The sequence below is a fragment of the Eubalaena glacialis genome, chromosome 10 (genome assembly GCF_028564815.1).
Source record: "Eubalaena glacialis isolate mEubGla1 chromosome 10, mEubGla1.1.hap2.+ XY, whole genome shotgun sequence".
Classification (NCBI taxonomy): Eukaryota; Metazoa; Chordata; class Mammalia; order Artiodactyla; family Balaenidae; genus Eubalaena; species Eubalaena glacialis.
The window spans coordinates 107,906,039-107,927,180 of NC_083725.1; the positions used below are offsets into that span (position 1 = coordinate 107,906,039).

General features: G+C 41.0%; 2 protein-coding genes across 15 annotated transcripts in view; both read right to left on the reverse strand.

The window, feature by feature from the left end:
- The window catches only part of AMBRA1 (autophagy and beclin 1 regulator 1), a 178,689-nt gene that overhangs the window by 113,483 nt on the left and 44,064 nt on the right, over window positions 1-21,142 (reverse strand). For 12 of the 14 annotated variants that reach the window (XM_061201683.1, XM_061201676.1, XM_061201684.1 and 9 more), the window contains one exon: window positions 972-1,058. The exons of the other annotated variants lie outside the window; for them this stretch is intronic. In XM_061201683.1, the coding sequence (XP_061057666.1) occupies window positions 972-1,058 (87 nt within the window). The remainder of the gene's footprint in view (window positions 1-971; window positions 1,059-21,142) is intronic. 14 annotated transcript variants of the gene reach the window in all.
- LOC133098695 (ribosomal protein eL22-like) lies at window positions 18,284-18,749 on the reverse strand. Its single transcript, XM_061201686.1, has 2 exons — window positions 18,633-18,749; window positions 18,284-18,565 (listed from the first exon to the last, which is right to left on the reverse strand). Exons 1-2 carry the CDS (start codon window positions 18,732-18,734, stop codon window positions 18,299-18,301), a joined length of 369 nt encoding a protein of 122 aa, XP_061057669.1. The 5' UTR covers window positions 18,735-18,749; the 3' UTR covers window positions 18,284-18,298.

The window sequence follows — 21,142 nt, forward strand, 5'->3', positions numbered from 1 at the left end:
CATAACTGTAGTAAAAACAAAATCACTCAATAACCTTGGAAACAACTTGATCTAGAGGTTTTTGCAGACTTGAAATTCTTAATCTACAGCAAAAGCTCATTTAGCCTTTTCTGACCTACACTCTTTTAACTTCAACCCCACCATTATAAATTTCCCTCTTCTTTTGGCAAAGCCTCACAATGTGCGGTCTGCTATTGCTAAAGAATGTGCAGGTTATCCCCCTTTCGGGTCATTAACAGAATTATTAAGTCCTGCTGTGACAACCCCGAAGGGCTGCTCACTATAAATAAATGTTATATATCAACTCAACACCCCATCCTCAGTCCTGAGTTACCAGTATAAGGTAAAGGCAGGCCTTAAACTCATCTGAATTCTTTTTTTCTTTTTATCTCTTCAAGAACTTTTCAAATGTCTTCTAATGGGGGTAAGGCAAGCACTTTAATAATATGTCAACTTGTTTTATTCAGTTACCCTTTTGTCAGTCATCTCTTCCGTCATATAGTCTCCAAAACTTCAACATCTGAATGAACTTGGTTTCTGCCTTTTGATGTTTTAAATACTCTCTCAAATGAGAGAGAATTGTTTGTTTTTAATTTGTAAGTGATTTCCCTATTAATAAAAACTTTTGTTTCCCTTTTGGCTGTCCATCTGAATGGCAATAGCCTCTGTGATGAGCAGAAAAGAAATATCCTGTGACTCTGCCAACGACCTCCTCAGGTCCCTCCTCTAGTGTCCCACTTACAAAAATGAGCCCCAAAGGACAAGGGCTCAGTCACAACCCCCTGTCACCAGAGATTCTGTTCACTTACCTGTAATACTTCCCAATCACCTGAACCACCTGTCTCAAAACTGTAACTGAAGAGTAAAAGAGCACCAGGACCAGAGAGGCACAGAATGGGGCTTCCAACAGCTTGGCAACCCCAAGGGCAGTCCCTCCCCCCACCTAGTGCCATTTCTCACTTTGGCCTTACCTCGCTGGGTCTGGGTAAATTGGGTGCTCTCTGGATCCTGCTCCATCATAACGGGATAATGAAATGAGGGAAGACTCCAGCAGCCTCCTAGCAGAGATTAAAAAAATGGCAATAATCCCTGTCAATTACCAACTCAGAGGTCATTCATAAGGAAAAATGGGGGCGAGAGATAAATAACATCCCCCTTTGCAGCTAGCTAACACCTCTTATCTGGGATCACACCCTTCCTATAAGCACTTAGAGGCATAAGTAAATGAAGAGCTCCAGAGCTCCTACACTGGATATGGCCACTGTATCATGTTGAATACTGCTCTTCTGTGAGAAATGAACAAGTGCTCTAGAGACATGATCTTATTTCTATTTGCAGTACCTCCAATAGACAAATAGGAGGTTGGGATGAACATGGGACAGGAAAATGAGGCATACCTAGAGACTATCATGTAGTGCCAACATTTACCTTGGTGTTCAGTTCCTGCATGTCATCCTAATCCACAGCCCCTTATCTTCTACGCATTCTGCTCTGCCCACACCCTTTCTGTGAGTACTCCTACGGCTCTCTTAACAACTGATAAAAATCTCTAATTATATAATCTAGCCCAACTGTCAATTCAATGATCATATGTGTTACACACATATTTTATTGAGCACTTTTTTAGTGCCAGGCAAATACTAAGCACTTCACATGTACTTCTTTTTTTAAACCTCACCACAGCCTGGAAAGGTAAGCATTACAATACATACATGAGATCAATGGGCCTAGAAGTTAAGTGTATTGCACTGCAGCACACAGCTACCAAGTGATAGCACCAGGACTCCAGTGAAGGCCTGTCAACTCCAAAATGCTTCAAACCACTATGTACATGTATCCACTGTGAGTCCCAACTAGAATGCAGGTCCAGTATCACTGGCTCTTCCCATTTATTTAAGGGAAGCCAAAAATCTGGACTTTTGCATGAAATCTCCTGTTACATTTTAGCTAAAACATTTTTTTCCTTTTCGTACAGGAAGGGCCAGTTAAAACACATCTGACAAACATGGCTCAGGGCCCCCCAGTTTGCCATGTCTGCCACACTGCTTCCCAACTCAAATGTGCCTTGGCAGCCAATCAAGCTCCTGCCATAGAAGACATTTCAAAGGAAGTGGTCTCAGAAAGAAATGCATATTGTTCCTCTCCAGCAGCATTTTGCCTGGTTCTACCAGGAGCAGGTCTCCAGCTCCCTGCTGGACTCTTCTTTAAAGCAGATCTGCAGGATAAGGACAGCAGCTACCAATCTTTTCCAATTGAGTTAATTCAATTCACTGTTATTAAAACCAGCTGGCTTTAGGTATAGTCATGTGCAGTCACTTTATCCCAGCGACTGGCTCACCGAAGCATTTTCCGTAACAGCCTAGGAAAGAGATACAGCAGAGGCCCTGTCAACCTGGCTTGCTACCTTTCCCACCCAGAAAAATAACTGTTACATGATGTTTTGGATCTAGACAAAGTTTATAATACCCACACTTAGGACAAGTTAAATAGTCCTACCACTGAAGGGAGTGAATACAGTGAAACCAATGAGGAAGAGAAGAAAGCAATAAAACACTTCTCTCTGGTTGAAAACCTGAATCCTCAATGATACCACTGTTTACAGCAGCAGAAATGCTGTGTTTCATCAATTCTAAGACACGCTTTTCCCCCCCATGTTTTAATGCGTCTGAAATTAGGATACATTTTATAATTGCGTGACGCAGTTTAATTGGCAGGATTTTTTTCTTTCATAGGAGCACATAAAATAATGGCATGTCTTTGAATCTTGAAATACGGACTATTTGTGAGAGGAAGGGATAGTGAGAGGTACACAGACTGGAGAAAGAAGAAAAGCGAAATTTTGAGAAGAGTATCAATTTAGGCCATCATATATTCACTACTAATAAATTTGTCCTATAGGAATTAGGCGGGAGCTGAAGAACAGAAGCAAGATCTGGGAGCAGCTGACTGCCCTGCAACACCCAGAAGCTTGTTCTATCCCAAAGGGTTCTGGAACGAGTCTTGAATTTCATTGAGCCCTGTTGTGTTACCCTCCAAATGGCTGCTTAATAAGCAGAGGCCCTTTGACAAGAGGCATCCTCCAGAGTGACCAACATATATCCTTCTTAAGTACTTCTGCCTGAAAAATGACCCTGCCAAATTAGGAGGCCAATATTACCCACTACTCTGCCAAGACAGTGACGGTACTCAAAGAAATGAGATGACTTTTTAGAGATGCTGTGAAGGAGATTCTTGAACCAGAAGAGCTTGGTTTAGACAATTTCAATTTTAATGATTCCATTTTATAATCCCGCAAACTCTACTTCCCACCCTAAATCCTTACCTTAATTAGGAAGGCGTCTTAAAACAGAGTTATACCAAAATGTTAAGTTTTGTCTCTGGGGAGTACCTGATGAGGTTCTTTTGGAACATATATATATCCCCTGTGCCTACTTACTAGAATCTGTTGGCACCATTTGCTCCCCAGGCAATACAGTGGACTAGCAAGTCATACACATACGGCATCTTAACTGCTAATACACAAAATCAGGAGAGCCAATTACTGTGAATAGCACCCCCATACACGTATCACTGATGAAACATTAAGTTCTCTACAGTTACAACACAAACACTATCTGAGGGATTAAAAAACACTTCTCCAACTGGTGTTGAATAAAGAAAGAACGAGTAAATATCACCACCACTCCTAGGAAACTCAAAGAAAGATCTTTCTCTCTCACAGTTAGCTTCCTGCAAAGAGCCATAGATGGGGAAATGACACAAGAAAAAGGAATGGAATGGCAGCTGAGCGCTTTCTGCTCTGGCCACCACAAATTTCACTTGACAATGATCAATCAAGTAGTTGAGTAATATGAAATCAGGTAAGATTTAGGATGGGCTCAGACAAGCTTGTTCAAGCTTGAAGCTACCATTTCATTCTGACCTGTTATTTAGAAATGTTTTAAAGAGTCATTGAAGCTCTGACAGAGAAAAAAAAACCTTTCTTTACAAGTTTGCTGGGTTTATTCTCTAAACCAGTGGTGTTCAAGTGAGGTACATCAGGGATTCTGCTCTTTTGATCCACTGGAGAACAGGAAGAAAACATTAGAACTTTTGATTTAAAATGTATAACCATAATGTCACACACACACACACACACGCACGCACGCACAGGTTGCTCAAAAGCCTTTTACTAACAGAGGTGGTTTTTTTTTTAAGTCTAAAGGCCACTGTTCTATCAAACTACACACTACTTTAAGAAAATTCAATATTTAAGAGAATATAATAATCACAAATATATAAAATACAAAAACTATATATAAATAAAGGCATAACTATATTCACATACAGGTAAAGCAAAAGAGAGAAAATGATACAGCAAATGTGGTAAAATGTTAATATTTACGGAATGTGGGTGAAGAGTATATGGGAATTCTTTGCACTATTTTTGCAACTTTTCTGCAAGTCTGAAATTATTTCAAAATTTAAAATATCCAATATACAAAATCTAAAAGTAAACCACTGAAAACTAAAGAGAAAAATACTCATTTTCAAAAGAATTACTCACTTCTTAAAAAGAGTTTCTTCAAATAGCAAGTTGCCTCTAAAAAGCAGGTTTGACAAACTACAGGCACTGGGCCAGCTGTCTGTTTTTATAAATAAAGTTTTATCCAAACACAGCCACAACCACTCATTTAAATATTGTCTGTGGGGACTTCCCTGGTGGCGAAGTGGTTAAGAACCCGCCTGCCAAGGCAGGGGACACAGGTTCGATCCCTGGTCTGGGAAGATCCCACATGGCACGGAGCAACTAAGCCCGTGCACCACAAGTACTGACCCCACGTGCCCTAGAGCCCGTGCGCCGCAACTACTGAGCCCACATGCTGCAACTACTAAAGTCGGCACGCTCTAGGGCTCACGTGCCACAACTACTGAGCCTGCGTGCTCCAACTACTGAAGCCCGCGTGCCTAGAGCCTGTGCTCTGCAACAGAGAAGCCACCACAATGAGAAGCCCGCGCACCACAACGAAGAGTAGCCCCCGCTCACCACAACTAGAGAAAGCCTGTGCGTGGCAACAAAGACCCAACGCAGCCAAAAATAAATTTAAAAAAAATTTTTTTAATTAAAAAAAAAAGTATTGTTTGTGGCTGCTTTGGAGCTAGGAAGGCAGAGTTGAGTAGTCCTGATAGGGAAAGGACTAAAATATTTACCACCTGGCCCATTACAGAAAAAAATCTGCCCACCATGCTCTAAAATATTTGCTTACATAAAATCCCTTGAAAGATAAGGTGGAGTCACTAAGGAATGTAACAGAAAAACTTGAAATCAAAGTATTACACACTAGAATAAGTTATCAAAAATTAATATTAAGCCCTACTAAAATATAAGTCAATAGGAACACAATTCAAGCTGTAAAATTCCTAATATTTTAAATGAATACAACTATTTCTTCCTTCCCTAATTAATACTCTGAATATGTACAACGGTTCCCTAGATCAGCTGTATCCTTTGATGACTAGGAAAACAAATAAAAAATAGTAGAAGAAAGTTCTGGAAAAGAACAAAGTTGTCAGGGCAGATGAGGTGGGTTACCCAAAAGAAAAGAACCTTTGGGGAATTCCCTGGTGGTCCAGTGGTTAGGACTCCGTGCTTCCACTGCAGGGGGCATGAGTTCCATCCCTGGTCAGGAACTAAGTCCCCCACAAGCCGCACAGTGCGGCTGGAAAAAAAAAGAAAAGAAAAGAATCTTTGTTTCAAATTCAATGGGTATCTGGGTGGAGAAGCAGAAAGTTTGGGTACCAGTCTAGACAAATAAACAAGCCAGTGACAACTCTTCCTTAATAAACAACTATATCCTAAAGATATTCTTTTAACTAATTGTCAGATCACAGAGAAAATCAACAAACTAAAGCCAACAAACATGTACAGACCTTCTCCAATCACTGGAAACAATTGTTAAAACTCTGTGACCTATATATACTGATAAGGAAAGTTGCTCTTAGAAGCTAAGATGCTGGTGCCCCGTGCCTGAAGAGTAATTTCCCAGTCTGTCTCTGATGTCTGAGTGACATCTGCTAGTTCAGTTCAGGGAAGCCAAACCCAAAGGAATAACTCCCTTCCACCTAGGAAATAAAATCCAAATTCCTCAGCTTGACACCCAAAGCCTTGCAGCCAAATTTCTCATTCCTTCTGAACATACTATATGCTCTGGTCCAATCGTTTTCAAACTTTTTGGTCTCAGAGTTCCTTTAACACTCTTAAAAATTATTGATGGGGCTTCCCTGGTGGCCCAGTGGTTAAGAATCCGCCTGCCACTGCAGGGGACAGGGGTTCGAGCCCTGGCCCGGGAATATCCCACATGCTGCGCAGCAACTAGGCCCATGCGCCACAACTACTGAGCCTGCACTCTAGAGCCCAAGAGCCACAACTACTGAGCCCGCGTGCCTAGAGCCCGTGCTCCACAACCACAACAAGAGAAGCCACGACAATGAGAAGCCCGCGCACCGCAACGAAGAGTAGCCCCCGCTCGCCGCAACTAGAGAAAGCCTGTGCGCAGCAATGAAGACCCAATGCAGCCAAAAATAAATAAATAAAATAAATTTTTTAAAAAAATTATTGATGACCCCAAAGAGTTTTGGTTTATATGGGTTTTATCTATCAATATGTACTATATTTAAAATTAAAACTGAGAAAAATTTAATACACAAGCACACATTCCATTGGCCATCAGAGTGATAACCTCATTACACATCATGTAGTGTCTAGAAAACTCCACTGAACACTCATGCAAGAGTGAGAGTGAAAAAGACAAAGAACATCTCAGTATTATAAACATAGTTTTGACTTCAGGGATCCCAGGCCACACTTCGAGAACTATTGCTCTAGCTAAACTAAACACACCCTCACTGTTTCACCGCTGTCTTTAGCTTGGCCATTTCTTCTTTCTGGAAAGTTCTTCCCCATCTCTGTCTGTAAAACTCCTTCAAGCTCAAATACCTGACTCCTCTAGCCAGAAGTTCACCCTTTCTTCCCCCACACCCCGTAGCATCTGAATCCTCTCTTAAAAGGCCTTCTCCCAAGTCACCTGTACTGCAGTTCCTTGTAAGTATGTCTTCTTCTCTCTGCTACTGGACTACAAGGTACATGAAAGCAAGTATTGGGTCCAAGTCATCTTTTTATCCCCATTAAAACTCACATCCTAATTAACACACAATAGGAGACCAATAAATATCTAAGTGAATAAATCAGCAGGCCTAAGTAGACTTGGAAAAATAAGCAAGAAGACATATCTGATTGCCCCTCACTGACCCTGTGACTTTCAGACAAGGTTTCTAGATGTCCAAAAACTCACACTGAAATTCCTGAAGGAACTAGTTTTTCAGAAACTGCTTACATCACTCTTCATCCCTTCGGTCACTTAAGCCCTTCAGGTTGAAGTGCTGACACAGTTGTCCTGATAAATGCAGTGCAGCCTGGTCCCTAGGAGGCTTGTTAAGTCATAAAGTCAGAGGCTGGCTACCTGCCTGGGAAACTACCACTGATGCTCCTGGACAGCTTATTGCTGAAAGAGACCTCACAGGGGAAAGAGGGCAATGTTTTCAGGGGGATGAAGAGGTGGGAGGCCAAAGAAACTTGGATACAATATTGCCTTCTTCATTTCTGCATCTTGCTCAGCAAGCCCCAGATCTCTGCCTCGGCGCATGCCAGGGCTGGGAGATGACAAGCCCTTATTCTTTGTAAAAAATAATTGTGTGTTCTCAAACGACACTTCTATTATGATTTCCAAATTGACATCTCTGCTTTAAAGCGGAGGCATCCAAGCCTCCCCATTTCACACACTGGCAATTATCGCTTAAGTTATCCAATGATAGGCACTCATCTGATCCCTGTAGGGCCCCCTAGTTCTAGGGGTGCACTTACAGCACATGATGCAGTTGCCAGCAGAGACTGGCAGGCAATTCCTGCCCCTGCTGTGGGGTAGACCAAGGCAAGGTGGCACTGCTAAAAGGCTAACCTCAGGAAAAAAACAGACATGCTACAGGAAGAGCTCACAGTGCCTGTTGTGTGGATCAGCCTTATTTTACCATCATCCAGGATAAACAATTCACAGGGCTCAAAGTAAAGCCTTTTACCAGAAAAACATCTTTACAAAACATTAACATATCCCTCAATGTCTCTGTGCAGCGAGCAATTGATGGCAAAATATAAGAGCACAACATAATGACAGACACCAAGAAGAAAGAAGGTGGAAACAATTCATACGGGGTGTGCAATTGTGTATCTAAAAAAAGTCTTGCCTGAAAAGTCAGCCAGACCCCTCTTAGAACATCTGACCCTCTGCTGACCGTTAGGTACTTGGTTATTTTGATTTATTTATTTTTTAATTTTTATTTTATGTCGGAGCATAGTTGATAGGTTATTTTTAATACAATTGTAAAATGATTGGTTGGCGCTATGCTTAGCTCCTGTATATCCTCAACATATCACACTATAGTTATGAAACTTCCATTTATAATAAAAACTCACTTTTGTCAGCATCTGAACTCAAAGGTCCAAGGTGATCTACATGGACATGTTTACTCTGTCTCCAGTTCTTTCTCTCTGGGAGACTTGGGAGGTCTGCCCACAGACCACAGACATTTTTAAACTAGGAATTTAGATCAGAGGCTTTTCACCAAAGGATGAGTAGGATCATATCAATAACAAGTTCCAGAGCTAGTTCTGATATTCACATGCACACATACCAACAAGCAGCAGCCATGACATGCAAGTTTGGACTTTAATCAAGAGGCAGTTACTAGAGTCTGTCATACAGAGTGAAGTAAGTCAGAAAGAGAAAAACAAATACCGTATGCTAACACATATATATGGAATCAAAAAAAAAAAAATGGTTTTGAAGAACCTAAGGGCAGAACAAGAATAAAGACACAGAGGTAGAGAATGGACTTGAGGACATGGGGAGGGGGAAGGGTTAACTGGGACAAAGTGAGAGAGTGGCATGGACATATATACACTACCAAATGTAAAATAGATAGCTAGTGGGAAGCAGCCGCACAGCACAGGGAGATCAGCTCGGTGCTTTGTGACCACCTAGAGGGGTGGGATAGGGAGGGTGGGAGGGAGACGCACGAGGGAGGGGATATGGGGATATATGTATACGTATAGCTGATTCACTTTGTTATACAGCAGCAACTAACACAACAATGTAAAGCAATTCTACTCCAATAAAGATGTTAAAAATAAAAAAAAATTTTTTTAAAGAGGCAGTGAATCCTAATTGACTGGTTTCCCCCCAAATCAAGAAGAGATTTACAGAATTCAACAATCCTGACTTCTCAGCTAATTTTTTTTAAATTTATTTTATTTATTTTTGGCTGCATTGGTTCTTAGCTGTGGCATGCAGGATCTTCATTGAGGCGTGCAAGGATCTTTCATTGCGACGCACGGGCTCTTCTTGCGGCACGCGGCTTCTCTCTAGTGCTGTGTGGGTTTTCTCTTCTCTAGTTGCGGTGTGCAGGCTCCAGGGCTCATGGGCTCTGTAGTTGTGGTGCATGGGTTCCAGAGTACGTGGGCTCGGTAGTTTGCGGCACGCAGGTTCTCTAGTTGAGGTGCGCGAGCCCAGTAGTTGCAGCGCCCAGACTTAGTTGCCCCGTGGCTTGTGGGATCTTAGCTCCCTGACCAGGGATCAAACCCGCGTCCCCTGCATTGTAAGGTGGATTCTTTACCACTGGACCACCAGGGAAGTCCCCCTCAGCTAGTTTTATTCAGAATAATAGACAATTCCAAAAAAGTCTATCTCTAGACCTACTAATACTACAAAGGATATATGATATAATCATTTACTGTTTCAATAACAGCAAACCTTGCACATTTCTTCCCAGATGATTTTTCACATTCATATTCCTGACCTGAAATTTTAAAAACCCTCAACGAGGGCCATTCGTTCTACCGACCCTGGTATACTGCAAACAACATACTCTATAATATGAAGTAAAACCTTAGGGCCAACATCAGGAAGGCAAAGAGAAGTTAGTAAATGAAGCCTAACAAGAGAATGAGGAAAAAGGAATGCACAGTGGGCTGGGGCATTTATTTTATTTTATTTTATTTTTAAAGATTATTTTAATACTTCCTATATCTGGTTATTTCTCTTTTCTCATTTTTTTTAAAATTTATTTATTTATGGCTGTGTTGGGTCCTCGTTTCTGCGCGAGGGCTCCCTCCAGTTGCGGCAAGTGGGGGCCACTCCTCATCGCGGTGCGCGGGCCTCTCACCATTGCGGCCTCTCTTGTTGCGGAGCACAGGCTCCAGACGCGCAGGCTCAGTAATTGTGGCTCACGGGCCCAGTTGCTCCGCGGCATGTGGGATCCTCCCAGACCAGGGCTCGAACCCATGTCCCCTGCATCGGCAGGCAGACTCTCAACCACTGCGCCACCAGGGAAGCCCTGGGGCATTTATTTTTATTTTTATTTTTTTTATATTTATTTTTGGCTGTGTTGGGTCTTCGTTTCTGTGCGAGGGCTTTCTCTAGTTGTGGCAAGTGGGGGCCACTCTTCATCGCGGTGCGCGGGCCTCTCACTATCGCGGCCTCTCTTGTTGCGGAGCACAGGCTCCAGACGCGCAGGCTCAGTAGTTGTGGCTCACAGGCCTAGTTGCTCCGCGGCATGTGGGATCTTCCCAGACCAGGGCGCGAACCCGTGTCCCCTGCAATTAGCAGGCAGATTCTCAACCACTGCGCCACCAGGGAAGCCCCCTGGGGGCATTTATTAACCAGAGGCAAAGAGGCAGCCTTCCTGGCTGTCTGTTCAAGCAATTAGGTTTCTGGAGTCTATAGAAATAGAAAAGAGGGCAGAGACTCCAGCTGGGTCCCCAAACAATCCACTGTCAGCCCTTGAGCTAACCCAAAGCTCAGAGTACAATCACTTTTCTTATATCCTGGGCTCACTCTGAACTGCTTCTCTTAGTGACATTTGATTTTCACTGATTCACCTCTGGGGGTATACTACTTGCCCTTCCACCCTGATCCCGACCTCAGGAACCTTCTTGATTCCCTTTGGACTCAGCATTTGACTCCACTGGAATAATTTCTCTACCATTTCCCTCTGTCTAGACAACACGAAATTGTCATAAATGACACCTAAAGTACAATTAGGAGAAAACCTGCAATTTCCACTCTCCTCCCCCGTTTCCCAAAAGAATTGCACATGCATGTCAATCAGTACTACCATGAAGATTAACTCTGTGGAGCCTGGAAGCCATTTAATTTCCAGCTTGCTAAATATTATGCATTCCCCCCCCACTCCACTATAATTAGAAGATCTAAATTGCCTTCTTTTCTCTAGCACTAATGGCTATAATCTCAGAGATCTGAATGCCTGCTGAATCGATACCTGGGTAGAAAGTCCTTACACTTTATCCAGCTGCATTTTATTTAGCGGAATCAGACAAAAGCAAAAAGACAAGGCAAAAGAGAAGAGAGGCAATGAGAGAAAGGCATGACTCAAGAGCATCAGAACCAGGCAGTACGATTATAACTATTATAAAAATAAGATAGTTTGAAGCCACTGCCAGTTCCTTGTGAAATGTAATATCAAAAAACAGCAAGGTCAGGGGACAGAAAATCATGAAATAACTTATCAATGGTTTTCAATGGGAGGGGGTTCCCCCCAGGAAACCTATGTCTGGATACATTTTGGTAGTTGCAGCTGGGTGGGGGGAGTACACTGGCATCTAGTGGGTAAAGGCCAGGGATGCTGCTAAACGTCCTATGATGCATAGGACAGCTCCCCCCTCCTCCACCACAATAAAGAATTATCCAGCCTGAAACGTTAATAGTGCTGCTTTTGAGAAACCCTCTGACACATCCTAACAGTCTGAGATTAACGAAGGGAAACTGAATAACTAATATATGAGGCAAGTCCATGCTTTAGCTTTAGAAACAAATTGCAGTTTAACTCATCAACTTGTGTCACTTATTAGCTGTGTGACCTTGGGCACGTTCATTAACCTCAGCGTCCAAATTTAATGGGAAATGCCTGTTTCACAAGGTTGTTACGATTAAGTAAGAACATAAGTATAGTAGCCAGTACACAGTCTAATAAATAATGATTATTTTTTTCTTCCCTCGATTACAATTCCCAAAGTACCTGCAGGGAACACCTAGCCACCCAAGTCACTATGCCTACAAAGGTGGTTTCCTAGAAAGACATGTGTTGAAGAAGGACCGGTACTATAAAGGCAGAAACATGGGTATCTCAGCCCTAAGAATCACATAAGCCTCACCCAAATAAACCAACAAGAGCAGTTAGTCAACCATCCACCAATCTGGCTATTGGCCCATCCAACCACTGATTCAAACCACAAATAATTATTGAGTGTCTATTATTGGGTATATATTAGTACATAAAATAGATATGGTCCCTGGAGTAGCTAGCATCTGAAGATGGACTCCAAAGAATCATACTTCTTGGTATTCTTGCCCTTGTGTGGTCTCCTCCCACACTGAATCTAGACCAGCCTGTTAATTGCTTTAATCAAGAAAATGTGGTGAAAAATTAAAAAAAAAAAAAAAACGTGGTGAGTTCTGGGACTAAGCCTTTTTGAGAACTGACAGCTTCCAGTTCCTCCCTCTTGGAACTGTCACTTTTGGAAGCACTAAGTAAGCCACTACATAAAAAGTCTGGTTACTCTACTGGAGAGGCCACATGGAGAGAGGAGCCCTTAATAGGCCTAGCTGCTCCAAATGAGCCTCCAGATGACTCCAGAGAGACCCCAAGCAAGACCAGCAGAACTTCCCAACTGAGCCCAGTCTACCCAAAGAACAATGACAGATAATAAAATTGTTACTTTAAGTCACTAGTCTTGTTTTTTGGTTGGTTATGCATCAGTAGATGAATGAAATAGTTCCTGATCTTCTAGAGCTTTCAAGCTAGTTACAACAGCAGCATTAAAAGTTAGTTTACAAGGGAAACTCAGCTACCAAAACAAAACACCAAACAAGACATTTGGAAAGGGACCTGAAACAATAAAACTCAGTGCAAACTTGCTCACTGTCCAAAGCATGAGGTCTTGGTACTGGTCAAAAGGGTAAATGTCAATTTAGAAAGACTTTCTACTCTTTTCTACCTGTCTCAATCAGGCTCTCCTTCTTTTTGAAACACACTTCTGCCCTGGATGGCTCCCTCTCAATACAGAAGGTGACCCTAGAATTGGGGAAACTAAAGCTATTTGTACTCCCTCTCTTATCAAGAGGCAAACAGTTTCTTTTGCAGAGATCATTATAATAGAGTGCAGGAAAAATGAAGATAATATCCCATTCCCTTGCTATGGGCCAAACTACTTTCTGTATTATTGCACTTTCTAAAATAGAATCTCATTCCGTCTGCTGCAAGTGACTAATGGGAGTAACTGGCACTAGCCCTATCACAATAGCTGTTCCTTACCCTTTCTTTATACAGCACCTCACATTTTTATGTACTTGGTTTACTCCAATTTCACATGGTGAGATTTCATAGATAGACCATGAAGACTGAAGTCCAAAAACAAAAAAACAAAAAACACGATACTAACAGATACAAAAGAAAATGACCTGTAGGGAATGTGTCATGGCAAAAGGAGTTTCTGTTTGCTTTTTGGGTTTTTTCTGTTTGTTCGTTTTTTGAGCAGAGTAATAATGGAGAAAGAGAGAAAAGAGCTGGCATTTCTTGAGCATCTAAACATGTAAAAGCAACTGATGCTTAACTCATTTAACCTGCACAACAACGATTTTATAACTGAGGTTCAGAGAGGATATTTAATCTGCCCAGGGTCACACAACAGGGCCAGAATTTGAATCCAAAGTTGCTCAAATCCAAATCCTTCTATTAGAATACATTACAAGAAAAGAGGGGGAACCTAAGGAGGCTATGAGAGTTAAAGTAACACTGCATCACACACGGGACAGGAGCAAAAGGAAGAATAAAGGTGATGGATAATGCAAAGGAATTTAAGTACACTACAGAGATTTAGGGAGGAGGTGGTGGTTGCGATGTTAAGAGTCCCTGGGTGGTCTAAAACAGTATTCTCTAACTTAGTGCATATCAAAATCATCTGGAGAGCTTGTTAAAAACGCAGACTGCACACCTCCCACCCCAAGTTTCTGATTCAGTAGGTCTGGAATGAGCCCAGAAACTTACATTTCTAACATCAGCAGGAGATGCTGATGTTCCTGGTCTGAAGACCACACTTTGAGAACCACTGGCCAAAGATCGCACGACAAACACATTCTGATATATCTACACCTCTCTCTCTCCCTCTGTCTCTTTCTCTCTCACATATACCTTACCCCGTCCTAAATAGTACCATCGAACACAGCTGCCAAATTTAGTTGCTCTAGGAGGGACTATAAATTCAGCAACTCTTTGTAAATGAATTATACTTCAATTAAAAAAAAAAAATTGGGGGCTTCCCTGGTGGCGCAGTGGTTAAGAATCCGCCTGCCAATGCAGGGGACACGGGTTCGAGCCCTGGTCCGGGAAGATCCCACATGCCACGGAGCAACTAAGCCCGTGTGCCAAAACTACTGAGCCTGAGCTCTAGAGCCTGCGAGCCACAACTACTGAGCCCACGTGCCACAACTACTGAAGCCCACATGCCTAGAGCCCGTGCCCGGCAACAAGAGAAGCCACTGCAATGAGAAGTCCACGCACCGCAACAAAGAGTAGCCCCCGCTTGCCGCAACTAGAGAAAGCCCGCGCGCAGCAACGAAGACCCAACACAGCCAAAAATAAATAAAATAAATAAATTTTAAAAATTAAATTAAATTTTAAAAATTTTTTTAAAAATTCAGTAACTCTGTTAGGATGACCATTACAGCAGTGGTCCTTTGCCTTCAAGGAGCTAACAGAAAATGACCAGCCCAGCTTCTGCCTCAATTTTGAGAACTCAAAAGAGACAAGCATAAAAAGGAATCAGAAAAGCATGCAGAAAAGAAAGAGTGCTAGACTTCTGGGAAAACACTAGACTAAAGTTAAAAAAAAAAAAAGAGTTCCTTCTTGCCTTAGTTTTAAAAGGGTTACATCTGCTAAAAAGAAAATTAAGAAAACAATCCTACTTACAACAGTGTCGAAAAGAATAAAATACTTAGGAATAAATTTAACCAAAGAGGTGGAAGGTTTGTACACTGAAAACTATAAAACACTGCTGAAAAAAATTAACAACACAAATAAAAAGAAAAACATCCCATGTTCATGGATTGGAAGACTTAACACTGTTAAAATGTCCATAATACCCAAAGCAATCTACAGATTCAAAGCAATCCCCATCAAAATCCCAATGGCATTTTTTTCTTTTTTTTTTTTTGCAGAAAGAGAGAAAAAAAAAAATCCCAAAATTCATATGGAATCTCAAAAAGAGCTCTGAATAGTCAAACAATCTTGTGAAAGAGGAACCAAGCTGGAAAGCCTAACTTGTCCTGGTTTCAAAACATATTACAAAGATATAGCAATTAAAACAGTATGGTACTGGCATAAAGACAAACATATAGACCAATGGAACAGAATAGAGAGCCCAGATATAAACCCTTGTGTGTATGGGCACCCTTAACAAGGGTGCCAAGACTACACAATGAGGGCAGGACAGTCTTTCCAACAAATGGTACTGGGAAAACTGGCTATCCACATGCAAAAGACTGAAGATTGTCCATTATCTTATGCCACAGATAAAAATTAACTCAAAATGGATTAAAAATCTAAACATATGACCTGAAACTATAAAACTCACAGAAGAAAATATAGGGGAAAAGTTTTATAACATTGGAATAGGCAATGATTTCTTAGATACTACACAAAAAAAAACCACAGGTAACAAAAACAAAAATAGACCACTGGGACTGCATCAAACTTTTAAAACTTAAGCAAAGGAAACAACAGAATAAAAAGGCAATCTACAGAATAGGACAAAATGTCTTTAAGCTATTGATCAGATAAGGGGTTAATATCCAGAATATATAAAGAACTCCTACAATTTAATAATAACAACAACCAAAAACCCAATTAAAACATGGGCAAAGGACTTGAATAGACAGTTATCCAAAGAATATATACAAATGGCCAACAAACATATGAAAAGATGCTCAACATCACTTATCATCAGGGAAATGCAAATAAACCACAATGACATATCATCTCATGCATGCTAAGATGCCAATCTCCAAAAACAAAAAACAAAAAAAACCCAAACAGAAAATAACAATGTTGGCAAGGATGTGGAGAAATTGGAACCCTTGCGCACTGTTGGTAGAACTGTAAAATGGTGCAGCTGCTATGACAAGCAGCATAAAAGTTCCTCAAAAAATTAAAAATGTATGACCCAGCAATACTACTTCTTAGTATATATCCAAGGGAATTGAAAACAGAATCTTAAAGAGATATTTGAACACCCATGTTCATTACAGAATTATTCACATAGCCAGGATGTGGAAGCAACCTAAAGGTCCATCCACAGATGAATGGATAAAGAAAATGCGGTATATATACACAACTGAATATTATTCAGCATTTAAAAAGGAGAAAATCCTGTCACATGCTACAACACGGATGAACCTTGAGGACATTACGCTAAGTGAAATAAGCCAATCACCAAAAGACAAATACTGCATGATTCCACTTATGTGAGGATCTAAAGCAATCAAACTCACAGAAAAAGAAAACCGAAACATGGTTGCCAGGGGATGGCGGGAGGGGGAAATGAGAATTGTTCAATGAGCATTTCACTCTTGCAGGGAGAAAAAATTCTAGAGATCTGCTGTACAACTATGTGCATAGACTTAACAACACTGTACATTTAAAATTTAAGAGGGTAAATTTATGTTTTTTTATCACAGTAAGAAAAAAGACCCCGAAAATAGGTTACATTTGCCACCAGAACAAAGAAAGGAAAGGATAAAAGCCACCTTGCTGAGGTGAAGTGATCCAAGGAGACAGCAGGGGGATAGAGGAAAATTGAGAAACGTATATGAACGTGTGTAGGGGAGGAAAAAAGGAAAAGAGGCAAAAAGATTCAAACTCATACTCTCTGATGCAGCAAAGGAAAAGAGCACAATGTTAACAAGCTGCAATTCTCCTTCTATGACAAGGTCATACTTTCAGCCTTTGATTCCTTTATTATTACAAGTTTCTACTCTTGCTCTAACTTGATTTTAATTTTCTGGCGGGTGACATCCTAATCAATCGGCCTTTTCACTGAAACCCACCCCTCTGTCCAAGGCACTCTGCTCACAGGGAGAGGTGCAGACATTCTTGTCCAAGATTTCACATAGTTCATCATGAAAGGAAGGTTACTTTCATACTGCATAACCTGACATGACAGAGGTCTGCTCACTAAATGGTGTCCCAGCCAGCAAATAAGCTTGGCACCCCCACCTTCCCTCTTTGGAAACAAAGGAGGAGTTTATTAATTGTTGCTATTAAAAATTCAGGCAGCTTTTCAGGTGAGGGGGCTGTCAGCATGTCAGCCTACTGCCAGCAGGGGAGCCCTTTATGCGTGAATTAGGCAGGATGGGTGGGGTAGAGGAGAGAGTACTGCCATGTCCAGTGCCTCCCCCTGGTGGAGACAAGGGGTAGTGAACTTAAGAAGACCTTTTTTTTTTTTTTAGAATTTAAATATTTTATTATATAAAGTTATACCCAAAATTGTGCTTCATTTTTTCACTATATACTTTAACTCGAGGACATTTGTAAAAGCAGTACACTTCAGAAATCCTGGAAGAAATTCCACTAGCTATAGGCTATTTAAATACTGCTTACAGAAAGTATTTAAAAAAAAACAAAACAGGGGAGTACAAATGAACTTATTTACAAAACGGAAGTAGAGTAACAGATGTAGAAAACAAACTTATGGTTACCAGGGGATAAGGGTGGGGGGGATAAATTGGGAGACTGGGACTGACATGTACATACTACTATACATAAAACAGATAACTAATAAGAACCTGCTGTATAGCACAGGGAACTCTACTCAATACTCTGTAATGGCCTATATGGGAAAAGAATCTTAAAAAAAAAAAGGAGTGCATGTGTGTAACCGATTCACTTTGCTGTACACCCGAAACTAACCCAACATTGCAAATTAACCACACCCCACCAAAAATTTTTTTAAAAAAGTATTAAAGGAAAGCCAGCACCATATAAACAGTATACACTTAAATCAAAGAGATGAATGCTTAACATACAGAGTAATGTTTTTTATTCACTGATAAACTAAAGGTCCATTTCAAGATGTTTCTCTTGTATGCTTCATTTGTTTAATTAGCAAGCAAAGTCCTGAAAGGGATGGCTTCATCTAGTCCTCAGACTCGGATCCATCTTCATCTTGACTAATCTGGAAGTAACGAAGTTCATAAGTCTCCTTGTCAGATGCAACCACACGAAGCCAATCACGAAGATTGTTCTTTTTAAAGTATTTCTTGGTAAGGTATTTCAAATACCTTTTAGAGAACTGTTTCTCAGAAACAACTGTGATTTTATTCTTGAAGTGTTCAATGTGAACGACATTCCCAAGATTTCCAGTTTTTCCATTCACTTTAACCCTCTCCCGTAGAAACTGTTCCTATTTGAAAACAGAAAAAATGCCACACTAGGGAAGAAAACCCGAGATGTTCACTAGGGAAGGTACCAAAATTTCCAGAATCAAAAATTCCATCTTCTACTGGATGAGTAAGGTCCAAATTAAACTTCCAGGTTGACTTCTTAGGCTTCTTGTCTTTCTTTAGCGCCATCTTGCACGCCGGCCGCGCTATCCGAGAGGAAGAAGACCTTCTTGAGCTAATGAATGCAGTGGTAACCAACACAAAATTGGAATTAAGCAGAAAACGTTAATGGATGAAGTCAGCCCAGTGCAGACTAAGGCACAAAGAAAGTCCACGCCTTGACTAAAGGGGCAACATCTACTCAACTCCTGCTGATTGTTATTATGTGGGAATGTAAGCCAGATCTAATTTTTTTTTTCAAGAGAATCCAGAAATCTGGATTTATGTAGAAAAAACTGAAATTTTTAGTGACATCGTGAGGGCCAAACAAATGTACCTGAAGGTTATTTTGCAATCTCTGGGCTAATATAACAGGCCCACCTGCTAAAGCCAAATTTGTTCATGTGAACACATTGTCAGGACTGCTTCCAAGAAGGAGCAGATGATGTACTGGATCCTCCTCCTCCCCATAAATATATAAGAAATCCTAGAGGAGGAGGAGAAGCTACCTGCACAGCTCTAATAGGCTGGGACCAATTACAATAAGCAAAATATATTATGCAAACAGAACCCCATACACCTGGTGTTATTTTCTTAGCAAAACCTCCAACGCATCCTTTAGAGCACTACTCTGAACAGATAACAGTAGAGAAGAGGATCTGAAGGGGGGAAAATGAGTACCTGGGAAATTGCTCCAAATATATTTGCAGTACACATAGATCCCACTGTAGTCCCTGTGGCACTCCAACACTCTGAGCTGACAGAAGCGATTACATATTTTCAAGTTCTCAGTGAAATACAAAGCACACAGCCTGCTCTACACCATTCAGCCCCAGACAGAGGGATGATGGGGGATAATTTAGATCAGCCCAACAGGTGTTAATCTGACCTGCAGTGGGGGAAGGGCTGCCTGTCAAGCATACTGCCTGGAGGACCTGGAGGCTTACACCCTCCCTAATACCAGGGCAAGCCTCCTCACTTGCAAACAATTCCCAAGACAGATATACAGCAAGGTTAGAAAACCTTGCTTCAGGGCAGAAAGCAGAGGAAAGCAGAGAAACTTCATGCACTTAAGCCTGATCTTAACCTTCAAAGAATCTTACAAGAGCCAATACTCAGGACATCTAGTCCAAAGTATAGAGAGAGATAACAAGTGCAGGGGTCCCCTCTCTACCTCTTCCAGGGCCCTCCTTATCATAATGCCTTTTATTACTATAGTACCCAACTCTCTTCCATTCCAAGTCATAGTCACATAAAGCAGGGATTGGCAAACCATGGTCTGTAGGCCAAATCTGGCCTACTGCCTGTTTTTGTATAGCCCATGTGCTAAGAATGGTTTTTATATTTTTAAATAGCTGAAAAACATCAAAAGAAGAATATTTCATGACACCTGAAAATTATATAAAAATCACATTTGTGTCCGTAAGTAAAGTTTATTGGCACACAGCCATACTTATTCACTTACCTATTGTCTATGGCTACTTTCGTGCTACAATGGCAAAGTTCAGTATTTGCAACAGAGACCATATGGCCTACACAAAGCCTAAAATATTTACAAACTTGCCCTTCACAGAAAAAGTCCTAGTCACTGAAACAGAGGATACAACCAGGGATCACACTCAGAATTCAGAGGCTCAAATACAGAGTGACTTAGTTGGGCAGATGAGCAGAGAAGGGGAAAAAGATTAATAGCAATGGTACCCTCTCTTCTACTCTACTCTCACCCTCATATTGCCAAAGAGAGAAGTGGGTTTTCTAACTATCCCCGAAAACAAATAACTTAAATATCTAAATGTTACTGCCTTATGATGGGGCAAGAAATATCTGGACTCTCTCAATCATTTAACAAGGCCAGGAAGACTAGGTGGCCCAAAGCCAGTAAGTAAGTGAATGTCAAAGACGGAACGAAGTCTCCCTCATACAAGGCTAATGGAGAAGAAAACTACATGAACACCTCCAGGTGGCATATGTTAGAAGTTCTTCTCAACCTTGAGGATCAGATTCCTGAAAAACCCGGTGGTAGGATTTACAACTAAGAAACGTAAGACCTTATGGGAGGGGAAAAAACACAGGATTAGGAGTCCTAATCTATGAAATTATGAATATCTATGAAATTATGCTCCCTAAAATAGAAAATATCATTTTATACATTTTAAATTAGTAATAATGAATACAATTAATTTTCACCATTAACAATGTTCATACTCTTCAGCCCCAGCAACTGTAGCTCTGAAAATTCATCCTCCTCTAGAGACACCTGCACAAGTACACGAAGATGCTACAGCATTGTCTGTGCACGCAAAAACCAGAAACAATACAGATTCTATCAACAGAGGACTTGTTTAATTATGGTGCATCCAACTGTTGGAATACAATGCCATTGTTAAAAAGAATGTAGCAGATCTATACACATCAACATGGAAAAATGTCCATGACAT